Source organism: Mastigoproctus giganteus, chromosome 1 (genome assembly GCF_048544385.1).
Source record: "Mastigoproctus giganteus isolate SK-2022 chromosome 1, ASM4854438v1, whole genome shotgun sequence".
Taxonomy (NCBI): domain Eukaryota; kingdom Metazoa; phylum Arthropoda; class Arachnida; order Uropygi; family Thelyphonidae; genus Mastigoproctus; species Mastigoproctus giganteus.
In genome coordinates this window covers 40,346,855-40,361,826 of record NC_143575.1, presented here as the reverse complement: position 1 = coordinate 40,361,826, position 14,972 = coordinate 40,346,855, and the positions used below count along the sequence as shown (strand labels likewise).

At 37.2% G+C, this 14,972-nt stretch overlaps 1 protein-coding gene across 2 annotated transcripts in view; it reads left to right on the top strand.

Moving 5' to 3' along the window:
- LOC150090732 (histone lysine acetyltransferase CREBBP-like) overlaps positions 1-14,972 on the top strand; it is a 362,719-nt gene that overhangs the window by 269,231 nt on the left and 78,516 nt on the right. For both annotated transcript variants that reach the window (XM_090372373.1, XM_090372367.1), the window contains exon 19: positions 3,109-3,256. In XM_090372373.1, coding sequence (XP_090228499.1) covers positions 3,109-3,256 — 148 coding nt within the window. The remainder of the gene's footprint in view (positions 1-3,108; positions 3,257-14,972) is intronic.

The following is a 14,972-nucleotide window of genomic DNA, read 5'->3' as shown; positions in this document are numbered from 1 at the left end:
CACTTTTACTCTTTTTTTTTTTTTTAATGCAGAAATCAATTAATTGCAAACTCTAAACTATCTAGAAACCTTCCATGTGATCAATGACTGCCAGTGTGGATTCCACCCGTGTCAATCTACTGGTGATATTCTGCTTTACTTTACCCATATATGGATAAATTCAATGGAAAAGTTTGGTGAAACTCAAGCAGTTGCTCTTGACATTTCAAAGTCTTTTGATCATGTCAGGCATAAAGGTCTTCTGAATAAGCTTCCATCTTATGGTTTGCCAGCTGTTTTTTGTAATTGAATATCCAGTTTTCTCTCTGACCACTCACTGTGGGTAATGGTAGACTGCTCTCTGTCTTCTAACTTCTCCACTAATTCTGGTGTTCCATAAGGTTAGGTTCTTTCTCCCTCTCTTTTCTTTTTGTATATTAATGACCTTTTTCCATTGACTGGAAATCCTATCCATAGTTTTTCCGATGATAGCATATTGCATTCCACTTTCCAGTTTGAGAAATCTTGCCCTGCACAAACAGCTTCAGCTTCTCAAATATCCACTACCAAATTCCTTAAATGCTGATCTCCAGGTAATTCTCCAGTGGGGGAAGATGACTCAGTTGATTTCAATCTTTCTAGAACTCAGTCCTGTCTTATATCTTTCAAAAAAGAATTCATCTGCTCCTATTCTTACCTTCAATGACACTCTGATTTTAGGAAAGATCATATATCTCTATTGGGGATTACCCTGACTGTTAATATCTCTTGGCATAAGAACATTACAAATGTTGCTTCCTCTGCATCAAAAAAACTGGGTTTTCGCTTTCAGCGTTACTTTTCTTCCAAACAGCTGTTCACTCTGTACAAAACACAAATATGCCCTACCATGTGTTATTGTTCCCGCATCTGGGGCAGTGCCCCCAAAACATCTCTCAGGCTTCTAGATTCCATTCAAAAGAGGGCTGTAAATTAATGACTCCTCTAACAGAGTCTCTCCACTCTCTGTCTCATAAATGTTCTGTTTTTGCAGCATGCCTTTTCTATAGATATATTCCATAGGCACTGTTCTCTGAATTGGCTTTTATAATTTTTACTGTCCAACTTTTCTTCTTCCTCATTTGTTCATTCAACTTCTGTTTTCTAGAACAACCTCCCTTCAAATATATTTCCTGAAAATTACAATCTACAGAAATTCAAGTCGAATGTTGACAAGTATCTTTCATCTTCTCAACGTTCAGCCTGTGCATGGTACTAAGCATTGCAGGTTCTAATACCTCATCTTTATGATTTTCTTTTAAAAAAGAGAAAGGGAAAAAAAATTAACACCGGCAAGGAGCTGCCAAACAAACTTGCCTTACTAATCAGCTAACAAGTTAAAAAAAAAAAAAAAAAAAAAAAAAAAACTTTATCCTGCAGATTTCATTTCCGATGCAAATAAATGCATGATTACCACACAAGAACAATACCTGTTTTCAATTTTCTTATTAAATTAAATATTATTTAACTTAAGTATAATTATATTTGGAGAACTAGTCTATCATCCAATAACACTATTCAGAGTACAAGTTTTTTTGAATCAAATTCAAATGAAATTTCACAAAAAGAAAAGGATAAAAAAAAATTTCCCATTACTGCTCAATATCATTATATTTAAATAGTATTTTGTAGGTCAGTTCTGTCTACTTCATTGTTAGAACCCGCCGGCTGCTATTATAAAAGAAGAAAGCATGAAATATAACAAGTTATTATAAGTCATTCTTGCCATTTTAATTCATTGTTGCATTAGGGTTACTTGAGTGCCTTAGATATGCAACCAAGTGGGAAAGAAAAACTGAATTCGGATCTTACTTTGTCCTCATGGGTAGCACAGTTGGTAGACCTGCCATCTTTCCCCATGCTGGATGGAAAGGACCTGAGTTCGAGTCCGTCGATGACATGAGGACTTTGTCACAGCGTGGCTGTATTAGTCGGTCTCAAATGAGGGCAGCATGGCTTTTTTCTCTCCCAGAAACTCGAATGTTTTTACAGCAAACAGAAAATCGACCCAGTAATACACACAATTTATAGACAGTACATATGGAGCAATATGGCCTTAGTCAACAATGCTCCTAAAACCCTGCTACTACCACAACAGATCTTCTCTTTCTGGTTTCATTTGTAGGAAATGCCCTTGATAGCCAAGTCTAAACAACAGCACTATTGTTATAAACAAAACTTTGACTTATCATTTCTGAAGAGGTGCAAAGTGTATTACTTTCTTGAAACAATCTTAATCAATTTATGTCTAACAGGCACTCAAAATATCAAATCCAAACAAAACAGACAGAAAATGTTAGGTAAGCTAATGTTTAAAAGCATGCTGTACTGGTAAGCAATCTGTTTCCATGTTAAAATAAAATGTGCATTTTGTCAGTGAAATATAATGCAATGTGGACTCTAAAAAAGCCTTCCGCTTTTTCTGAAAAAATTTCTCGTGGTGTTTTTTTTTTATCCCCTTTTTGCCTGTTTTTTCAGCTTACAAATATCTAACTCCATCTTTTTGAAAGTCAGAAGTTGAGAGTATGAGTATGTTATTGTGAATAGCAATTCACTTTTTAGCCTTAATCTTGGCTTTGTATGTAGAGTATACTAATACATTCATGGTTGGAGCCCTTTCTTGAGGGAGGGGGAATAAAATATATACAGTATATTTATTATTTGAAATTAACATATGTGGACACAGAATGAATGTTTTGTACATTCTAAAATATTTATTGCTGGTCAGTTTGATGAAAAATTTGACATAACAGCGTGTGCAATTTTGAAATGATACTATAACCAAGGTAGAATGGCACAATTTATGTGGAGATTTTTTTAACTGACTTAATTGTGATGCTATAGTTAGCTTTATTTCCAAGGTAACTATATCCAAGTTTGATGATTGTATAAGATGAAGCAAACAGTATAATATTGATATTTTTAGGCATGCTGGAGAACTTTTTTTCCTCTGTAATACTTAATTTAATTGTATTTATGAACTTAACTATACTATAAAATGTTTATTTAAAAATTAAATTGAAACTGTGTTCTGTAAATTCTTATATGCTTTGTTGAGCTTAATTGCATTTATTCACTTTCTTCCACTAGGACTTCCTCAAACAAAATTAGGCAACTACATTGAAAATAGAGTGAACACTTATTTGAAGAAGAAAGATTGTGGTGCAGGTGAAGTGGCAGTTAGAGTTGTATCTAGTTCTGACAAAGTTGTTGAAGTTAAACCTGGAATGAGGAGCAGGTACACTTGAATTACTTGTCAAATAATTGCTTATTCCTAAATTTTTCGGAATTAGAAATTCAGCACATTCATGTTAGATATCACAGTTGCTTAATGGGATTTTTATTTGGTGTGCAGTAATTCTCTTTATTGATTTGTAAGGATTAAAATTTTCATTTATTAATTAATTGTAGTATAAATGCAGCACCAAAACATTGAATCCGGCCCCATCAAAATCTTAATGATTTGATCTTTCTTCTTTGATAAGAAGATTTGAGTTCCAAATAGGGATGTCACTTCTTGTTTCAAAAATTAAGTAACATGGTGTTCAAAGTATCGGAGATTTTTAACTGTCGTTTAATATGCCATGTGAAGAAAAATTTTGTTTTTGACTCAGGGTTTGCAGTATCTTTGTGTACATGGAGAATTGGGAATAACAGTGCCGTATTCGTTCAGATATAAACCACCATCTAATATATGCTGCACTCACAAAATATATGGTATTGGGGTCAATGAATTGAAACGCTTACCTAGTTGTGCTTCTTACATAGTATCATAGGCACCTCCGTAGCCAGGTGAGCGGGAGCAGCAGTGCTTAGCACATGCTTCTTGATTAGACCGGGGTTCGAGCCTGTGACCACCAAATACGGAGGATGTGGAAAGGTCAGGGAATGACCACCACATATCCCCGTAGCAATATGGCCTTAGTTGCTAATGCTCCTAAAAACCAAATAACAAACGTAGTATCATAGCATAAAACTGGCAGGAAATGAACCTTCTGGAGAAATCTGCCTGCAACTATTGTGTTGATGTTGTTTTTCATTGAAGTGAAGGCTGCTCCATTGCTTAAATCTTCTGATCATCTGGCACTTGCAGGAAACTAAATCCACCTATTTTGCAATTTCTAATGCCTTTAACCAAATAATATCCCAATTGATAGGCATCCCATTATTTCTTTTAACTTGCACAAAACAAAACAAGTATTCATCAACTTCTGAATGTCTGTCATGTTTAGGTCCCCCGGAAACCCTATATTTGGAAATTTCTGTTACAGTTTACCTCTCACAAGTACATCTGATTCATCAGCTCCAAACTTCCTAGCAGCTTCTCTGTTACTGATAGTTTCCACATACCACACTAGAACTGTTTTGAAATGGGCATTGCAAGCACATGACAATGAAAAGATGATGCAACAGCACAGTATTGATATGGCATGCTGGAGAATTATTTTTTCCCTCTAATACTTAATTGATTGTATTTCTTAATTTAACTATACTATAAAAAGTTTACTTTATTTAAAAATTAAATTAAAACTATTCTGTAAATTCTCATATGCTTTGTTATGCTTAATTACTTTTGTTCACTTCCCTCCATTAAGACTCCCTCAAACAAAATTAGGTCTTTTAGTTTTTAGACCTCTTGTTTCAGGCAGTTCTGCAACATCACTTCCACATCTTTTGCTTAATGACATGTTAGAATGATGTTACTGGATCTAATTGTTTTTACAGTAGTGGGATACACTTACATAAAAGGGGTGCAAGAATATTTGCTGATACTAATGAAACAGCATTAGGTGGGTTGGAAAATTTGTAGCTCGGGGGCTACACAAACTAATAGCTTGACAGCACCTGCAAGTAGAGATCATAGTAATCCTTGTGCTACTTCTAGTGGAACATGCAGTACCCTGAAAAGCAATGTGTTGAGGATTACAAGACCTGCTGGGGGCTCTCATAGGACAGGCAAATACATGGGTTGTGTTAGGGTTACTAAGAGAAGAAACAGGTGCATGTATACTTGCATTTACACTAATGCTAAGAGCATAGTAAATAAATTTGATGAATTTCAAGTACTGATCAAATCATCAAATGCAGAAGTTATAGGGATATCAGAGACATGGCATCATTCATATAAGTGATATAAGGGATTCAGAATTTGAATATGGGAAGTACAATGTTTACAGAAAGTACAGACAAGACAGGAGCAGAAAGAAGTTATGCTCTTAATTAAGAAGCATGTAAAATCTAAGGCAGTGCATTCAGTGGACATGGGTGAAATGCCCACTGAATGCACTGTCAGTAAAATGTTGAGTCAGTTTGCTGTGGGCAAAAGGACTGTGATGGGTATGACAGACAACTATAAAGACAAATAGAGTGGGCCAGTAAATCAGATTGTCTTATAATGGGGGATTTCCCAGATATTGACTGGAACTTGTGGTTTGGTCACTCACACACTAGCAAAACTTTTCTCTGGATTTATTGGAGGATTGTTTTCTACACCAGTATGTTAGAGAGGCAAAATAAGAAAGCAGTGCTCTTGATCAGATTATCAGCAGTGCCTCTTCGTGCATTAAGAATGTTCAGATAAAGGAATCACTCTAAGTGGCAGTGATTACAGTGTATTGATATGTAATTTAAAGATGTGACTACTGCCAAAGGTAAAGGGGGAAGAATTTTGTTGTTGTAAGGTGATTACATTTGTTTCAGGCAGTTTTTAAATTCTGTTCAGTGAAACCAACTGAATAGAATTTTGATGATGATGTTACCAACTGCAAATTCTAAATAATAAGGATTCTTTGGAAATAATTGTAGGGACTACTAGGCTTTTTATAACAACTGAGAGTTGCTTTTAAAAGTTTAGACTGTAATGCATATGAGATGAATTGATGACACTAATAGCAGAGAATTAAAATTCACGGGATGATTATAAATTAACAGAGGCACACAAACCTGCTAACAGACTAGTTTGCATTCAAATCACAAAGACGATTAGATAAGCTAAGGCATTATGAGAAGTCTCTGGCAAAGAATACAAAGAAAAGTAGCAAAAACTTTATGTAAACAGTGGAAGGAAGTGGACAAAACACTTGGTCTGCTAGATATGAATGGTTTAACTGTTTGATACAGCCGCTCAGGTTGCTGAAAAACTGAATAGCTATTTTGCTTAGTTATTTACATTCACACATAAGAAATTTTTTAGGGATGGGGATACCAAGAAGTGTGTCAAATTCTAACAAGGAGCTAAATGATTTTGTGATAACTGAGAGGAAAGTTAAAGGGAAATGTCTAGAGAACAGATAATATCCGCTGAGGCTTATCTTCAATACTACTGTTTATACTTTGGAATTAATTTAATATAATAAAATGCGCTGATGTTAAAAAAATACTAAGCTGTTTTTAAAATAATTTTAAAAGCTAGCTAAACATAAATAGGCACCTAGGATGGATGGGATCTATCCAATCATATTAAGAGAGGCAGCAAAGGAAGTAAAGCAAGCCTTTAGCCTAATTATGAGAACATCATTGGATTTTTTTTTTAAGCCTTGGATTCAGGGAGGTCCCTATGGGCTGGAGACATGCAAATATATCCCCAATTCCTAAAGGGTGGTCGAAAGGTGAAATGAGTAATTAGCTTAACATGTGTGCCAGGGAAAATAATGGAATCACTGGTTAAAGAAATAATGCAGGATCATCTGGGCAGGAATGCAGTTATGCTGCAGTCACAACATGGATTTGTTAAGGGGGTGGGCTTGTCTGACTAATCTGATAGGTTACTGTGATGCAATGACCAAGGAACTGGATGCAGAAAATAATTTTGATATCATATACTTAGATTTCGGGTAGGCTTTTGATACTATTGCACATAACACTGCTGTACAAACTGGACCAGTGTGGCATTAAGGACAAGTTACTGCTATGGATAAAGGGATGGCTGAGTGGGAGAAGACAGAGTGATAATCAATGGGCACTGCTCTTTTTGGATTAATGTTACCAGTGGATTAAGCACTCAACCCCCACCCCAGGGTTCAGTACTGACTCCATTGTTGTTTTCTATATTTATTATGATATTTATGAAGGCATATCAAGCTACATGTCTAAGTTTGAAGATGATACAAAGGTTGGCAGGGTGGTTAATGACAGTAATCAGGGTAGTCTACTGCAACAAGATCTAGAAAAATTTAGCAGATGGGCGGAGAAGTGGCAATTCAAGTTTAACATTGACAAATGCAAGGTACTGCAAATGGGTAGCAGTAATGCCAGAATAACACACCAACTGGGGGGGGTAATTGTGCAGGCAGGCATGAAGTTTGCTGACAGTGCAAATATGCTGCTGGCCCCGAGTGCCAAGCATTTCTAGTGATCAGGTGATTGTGTATATATACATACACACTTGAGAATTAGCTTTAAATTCAAGATATATGTATCACTCTATCACTTTATAAATTGCCACTGATCTACTTCCACTTGGTCACTGGGTGGCACTGCTCCTGCCTCCCCATAGCAGGGCCAGAAACCTGGGAGGAAAAGCTCTCACTCCCAGGGCTAAAAGGAGTAAACATGAATGATCCAAAGATCTGACTCCTTTGAGTTCGAAAATGAAATGATTATGAATAAAAGGCAAAAAAAGGACATAACATCACTTTGTGCACCTACTTTTATAGTCCTTCATTCAATGACAGAACAGCCATTAGGAATATTGTCACCTTTTGTCATCCAGAAATGTCTAGAAAGTGTGGCTGGGACACCTAAAAATGTCAAGCAACTGAAATCAGGCAACATTCGAGTTGAGACAGCTAATGCAGAAAGACTGCTTCAAATGAGAACTTTTGGTGGGATCCCAGTAATGGTCTCTCTCCATAATAGCCTAAACACATTGACAGGAATAATTTCTGAATGGGATCTTATTAATGTCTCAGAAGAAGACATGAAAAATGAGCTGGAAGATCAAGGTGTCATAGCTGTGAGAAAAATTGAAGTTACTAGAGATGTGATAGTTACTCCAACCAGAAATCTCATACTGACCTTTAACACTCCCAAACCACCTACATCAGTGAAGGCCGTATATCAAAATTGTAACATCAGACCATACATTCCGAATCCTCTCCGCTGCTTTAAATGCCAAAAGTATGATCATTCACAAATGCCGTGAAGTTGCTATCTGTACCAACTGTGGATCTCAGGATCATACAAATCAGAACTGTCCAGCCGAGCAACTGAAGTGTCCAAACTGTAGGGGGATCATTCCACCTATTCCAAAAACTATGGATATTGGAAAAGAGAAAAACAGATACAAAAATATAAAGTAGAACATTGTGTGACATACCAAGAAGTCAAGAGAACCATACTCCTGTCTACCATAAACAGACTCTCCTATGCACAGGTCATAAAAACTAGGCATTCGATAGGAGACCCAAACAGATTTCACAATTCCTCCAAAGAAGTCCATTTCAGACTGGGCCCGAACATTGGTTATAACGTCCCAACCAAAACAAAAAGAGAAACTAACAAACACACCACTATCCGTACCTCTCGATGCAAAACATTCAGAAACAAAAACTCCTCAAGAAAAACATAATGTAATAAGCCAGAAGTCAACCGAACAAATGGAAATAGAAGCGAGCAATCAAGCAGATGAATCAGTACTAAGAGATTTTTTGTGGAAGAAGATATGGATATCAGTAAACCATATTTTCCAAAGGAAAAACCTGAGTTTGAAAAGTTTAAAGCACATTCTCGGAAACAGTCTGAAACCTTCTCCAAAACAAAATAATGAAAACTATAATCCAATGGAACTGCAGATGATTCCGCACTAATATACACGATATATACGATCTGATTGAACAGCATACCCCGCTGTGTCTTTGCCTACAAGCAATCTATCTCAGACCTCAAGACTCTACCTCAATAAAGAACTACATGGCATATTGAAAAGACAGAGTAACAGATGGCATGACCCATGGTGGCACAGCAATACTAGTAAATGCTCGCATTCCTTCCCATACTGTTCCTGCTAAACACGACCCTTGAGGCGGTTGCAGTGTGCATAGCCACTAGATCCCTTATAAAAGTAGTAACAATTTATGTTATGCCAAATCAAGACTTACTACAACAGGATCTAGATGATATAGTAATGCAGTTACCCCCCCCCCCTCTGCATATTGGGTGATGGACATAGCCCTGTGTGGGGTAACACAACCACAGACCTGAGAGGAAACAAATTGAAAAGTGGATAGAAGAGAATGACCTAAGCTTACTGAATGATGGTACACATACATGTACACATCTTCCATCAGGAAATAGCACAGCTGATGACCTGTCTGTAGTTTCACCTATGTTATTTACAATACTGGATTGGTCAGTACACAGTGATCCTCTGAATAGTGATCACTATCCAGTAATCATCACCATGGCATTAGGAACTGCACGTGAGTTACGTAGAAGTTCCAGATGGAAAATAAATCAAGCAGACTGAAACATATAAATCTTTAACAAAACTGATTGCTGACGCTATCAAACAGAAACCATTAGATGCAGCAGTACAATATGTAACAAATAAACTAATCCAAGCTGCTGAGCAGACTATTTCAAAAATATCATCAAGCTTTCCAACACATCCAAAATCATGGTGGAATGAAGAATGTTATAAACTAAAAGAGAGAGAAATAAAACCTGGAATAATTTCTGAAGATATCCTACATGAGCAAGGGCCAGATTTGTTAGAAGAGCCAGGAGGAAAGCAGCCTGGATAAAATTTGCATCTACATTAACAAGTTCCACACACACCATCTCAAACTATCTGGAATAAAATCAGCAAAATGAATGACAGATTCCAGAATAATCCACCCCCAGTCCTAAACTGGAATGGACATGTCACTGCACAGCCCCCAGAAATAGGCAATGCACTGGGCGAAACCTTTGGCAAAATATCAGCAACCACCTCATATACTCGGTTTTCAATTATACAAGCCAAGGAGGATAGAAAGGCACAATCTGAATTTTTCCACAAGAAATGATGAACAGTACAACCTTCCTTTAACTTTCCATGAATTGAGACGTGCTCTATCGCATACAAAGAATTGTGCTATAGGACAAGACCAAATTCACTATATGATGTTAAAGCAATTGACGACCAATCCCAAATGGCATTACTTGAACTGTATAACAAAACCTTCCTAGAAAACCAGTTTCCAGATAGTTGGCATCATGCAATAGTTCTAGCTTTCTCAAAACCGGGAAAGGATCTCTCTAACCCAGGCAACTACTGTCCAATTGCTTTAACAAGTTGCCTAGGAAAAGTTATGGAAAATATCATCAACACTCAATTAACATGGTATTTGAATGGTATTAATATTCTCGAGCATGGTTTCAGGAAAAATCGCTCAACACTAGACCTACTTATAAAATTAGAAAACAGTATACGGAATGCCTTCTTCTGAAAGGAACATCACATCATGATTTGTTTTGACATAGAAAAAAGCTTATGATACAGCATGGCATTATGGAATCCTTCAAAACCTATACCTCCTTGGGTTATGCGGACATCTTCCTAAATATATCCAAAATTTCCTACAACACAGGACATTTCAAGTCAGGCTGCAGACTACACTTTCAAAGATCTTCACCCAAGAAGGCGTGCCTCGAGGGTCTGTGATTAGCACTACACTTTTCATTATTAAAATAAATACCATAATGTGGCATATTCTGGTGCAGCTTTATATGTTGATGATTTTAGTGAAGTCCTATCACTCTCAGAACGTGCGAAGTATAGAACAGCAGCTACAAGGAACACTAAGCAAATGGGCTCAAACAAATGGCTTTCAGAATTTCCCACTAAAAACTGCATGTATACACTTCTGTAGAAAACGGAGCCTACATCCTGATCCTGAACTGAAACTTGACAGACGTATTATGATTCCAGTGGTACAAAGGATAAGATTCTTTAAACATATTCATATTTAAAGTTCTTTCTGCAATAACTTGGGGAGCAGATCAATATACACTTCTTAAACTTTATCGAGCAATAATTCATTCCAAGCTAGACTATGGAACAGCTGGTTACAATTCAGCAAAACCAACTGCACTGAGAAGGTTAGACCCCATACACCACAGTGCTCTCTGTATAGTACTTGGAGCTTTCTGAACTTCACCTATACAAAGCCTTATTGCAGAAGCCCATGAACCTTCGCTACAGCTTAGATGACAGAACTTGTTATTACACTATGCTGTCAAGATAAAATTCATCACCAATCATTCAAATAGAGAGTTTGTTTTCATCTTACTGGGAAAACTTATACTAAGCCTGCCCACGAATAAACCAACCCGACAATAGGCAACTGGCGCCTCCGTAGCCAGGTGGGCAGGAGCAGCAATGCGTAGCACACGCTTCTTGATTAGACCCGGGTTCGAGCCCGTGACCACCAAATACAGAGGATGCAGAAAGGTCAGGGAATGACCATCGCATATCCCCGGAGCAATATGGCCTTAGTTGCTAATGCTCCTAAAAACCAAATAACAAACAACAATAGGCAACTCTTAAAGGAAAAAACTACGATAGTAGTGTAAAGGGCATCATTTCAACTGTATCTCATATTGTGCTCATCCTTCATGAGTTGCCATGTATTGCACATACCTCGAATAAGTAATGCTTCACTAATAGAGAAGACTATTGTTACCTATTCTCAGTGGGCACCACCACCACCCAGACTGCACCATTTAGTCTTACTTAAATATAGATGGGCCAAAAACAGAGACTTGTTTAGGAGCTGCAATTCACTTTGAAGATTGTACCCTCATCCAACAACTCCCCAAAAGAATGTACTGTTTTTACCACTGAATTACAAGCCATTCTGATGGCCATAAACCAAATTAAACATAAACAGATAGCAAACAGCATAATTTTCACCGACTCGCTTATCTCTGTTATTGACTTGCAGAATGTTAATACTAAAGCACACCCAGTTCTACAACAGGACCAATATTCAGTATCAAATCTGTTACAAAGAAATCACAATATCAAGTTCTGCTGGATCCTATGCCACACAGGAACAACTGGAAATGAAAGAGCAGACAAAGTGGCAAGAGAAGCTGCCACCTCTGACTGTGCCTTTCAGTCAATACAATATACCGATTACAAGGCCTTAATCCACCAAAGTAGTTCAAAACAATGGCAACAACAACAACACTGGCAAGATCAAACTAACAACAAACTTCATGAAATTAAACAAACACCTCGACCATGGACTACTAGCTGCCGATCCAACAGACACGAAGAAGTGTCCGTGCTCTTCTGCAAATCGGGCATACACTTGAATCATTCTTACCTACTCAAAGGTGAAAGCCGTCCTCAATGCCAAAACTGTCAAGTTCCCTCACTGTACACTTCATGGTGAACTGCCCAAGATTTAATAGAGAACATCAAAGAGCTTTTCAAACAGTAATAAATCCACAAAACAATTTTAGATGACTGGCCAAATATTAACGACGCTTTCTTTTTCCTTAAGTTAATCGGATACTCCCAAAACATATAGTATACCATTTATGAAAAAGCTACATAATTATAAAGCAAAATCGTGACTTCCTTCTAAACCACATCAAGTAAAGTGAAAAATGTCGAAATATGAAATTCTCTTAGCCTAGATTAGACGCATTATAGCCTAAGCTGCAAGAACAGCCCATTAAGTTTTGTCAATGCTAAACAGGAATTTTGCAAGTGGGGATAAGGAAGTGATTATCTCACTGTATAAGGCAGTGTTTAGGCCACATATTGAGTACTTTTTTTTTTTTTTTTTTGATTTGGTAGTTGTTGGCGCATCGGCTTCTGTGGCCATATTGCACCTCCCAAGGTTTTTGCAGTACTTTGATCCAAGCCCGAGGCGGGAATCGAACCCACGACCTTTGGGTTGCCAGGCAGGTACTTTACCCATTCGGCTAGCCCGGTCGGCTATATTGAGTACTGCATGCAGGTGTGAAAGCCTCATTTTAGAAAGGAGTTGAATCTTTAGGAATGGATGCAGAGAAGGGCATTAAGGTTAGTCAGTGACAGAGTTAAGCACTCTTACCTTGAGAAACTTCAGTTCTGCAAATAGCAGCAACGTTTCAAAACTAGGCAACTGCAAGAAGATTTGATTAAGATGTTTAAGGCTTTGAATGGATTGAGTAAGCTCACTGCTAGCGATATCCTTACTCTTACTCTGACCGTACACTTGAGAGGACGTAAGTTTAAATTAAAGAAGGTGGTTGCAGGATTTATGTGCAGAAATTTGCTTTCAACCAGAGAGTAGTTGATTGTTAATGCCTTTTTTATGGTATACATATATTTATTTCATGGCAATTAATTCCTTAATTGACACAACTAGTTCTTTTTCCTTGTACCTTTGCTCATTCCTTTTCAGTTAACTTCTTTACAGAATAGTAGGAGACTGTCTTCTATTCCAAGGCATAGAAAACAACAGGAAACTAATTCTGATTTGATATTACCATCTGTTAGATGGTAATATTGATTCAGATTAAGCTTGCATGGATATAACATTTAATTGAAGAAGCACCATTTTATTGCAGTTTATAAGAAAATGATCATAAAAGCATTTTAGAAAGGTTCAAGTTCTAAAAGCTACAATGAATGAATGATATTCAAAATTTACAAAATTGGCCAATGAATTTAAAGCTGCTCATTTTACTTTGATAATGTGCATATATTCACATTAAAAGACACAAAAATTTGACAGTGGTAAAATGGTTAAGCAAGATAGTGAATGCTGTATGGCCTGAGAATGGGATTTATATTCTAATATGTTACCTTCCCTAAGTTTTCTATGCTAATTTCAAAATGACATCCTTATGTAGTTAAGAAAGGACATTACTTGGTGATGTTTCAAGAAATTTTTCTTTCTAAATAACCGCTCATATCATGTGAGTTTTTTAAGTTAGTTTATTTAGCCTATTGAGTAAATGTATTATACAATTAGGTTAGGTTTCGGGAACCTTGGCTGTACTGTTAACAGCCTCATGCTTGCCGAATGCCTAATTTTTCTACATCCAGTCTAAATTTACTACACTGAATATAGGAGACTCAGGCATTTGGCAACAGGAGGCGGTTGACAATACAGCCAAGTATGGTCTGATGGTGGATTCTGGCAAGGTCCCCGAAACATTACCTAACTGTATAGTACATTGGTCAATAGACTAAATAAATTAACTTAAAAATCCTTGATTTTTATGTACAGAAAAATAGATTCTGGTTAATTGGGCCATCTGTTAATCGGGGCAAACCTTGAAGAACCGAAACAAATCAAGAATATAACCTGAATTTGCTTTGCTTATTTGAGCCACCACACTGCTTAATCAGGAGGAGTATGGGTACAAGTAATATAGAGTATGAATACACTGTTCGTGGCAAATAATGAACTGTAGATGGCACACTTGTAGTGTGGGATGTAGATACTATTGCTGAGTCAGTCATCGCAGAGTCACACAGTAACGAAGACCTGCATACTCAGACAGCATAGCAATTCTGCTTGCAGTGACTGTTAGATTGCATACTTGTGATCACTACAGGTATGTGGCAAGTGGGCTAACTTACTTACTTACTAAAAGATGTATCAAACAGTGTAGCAATTTTATTTTTATTTTCTTTGATATTTTTTCCCCTTAAAATTTCAGACCCAAGATGCCACAGAAAGATTTAAGCTAGCTAACAGAATCTCCTTACTCGGCCAAATCAAAAGTTAACTTGCCAGCTCAAGTTATCTCCACCAGCTGGCACCAGATGTTGCCAGCTGGTGGAGATAACTGGAGTACTAAAATCTACAATTGCACGTGCGATCATCAACAAAGCAAACTGGAGGAATGGGCATTACACGAAAGATAACGAGGAACATCCCAAAAATGAAAGTGAGAAGGCAGGGATCCAGATGTTGAGGAGGCCCGCAATCAATGGTTCTCAATTGTAACTGGTCGAGGTG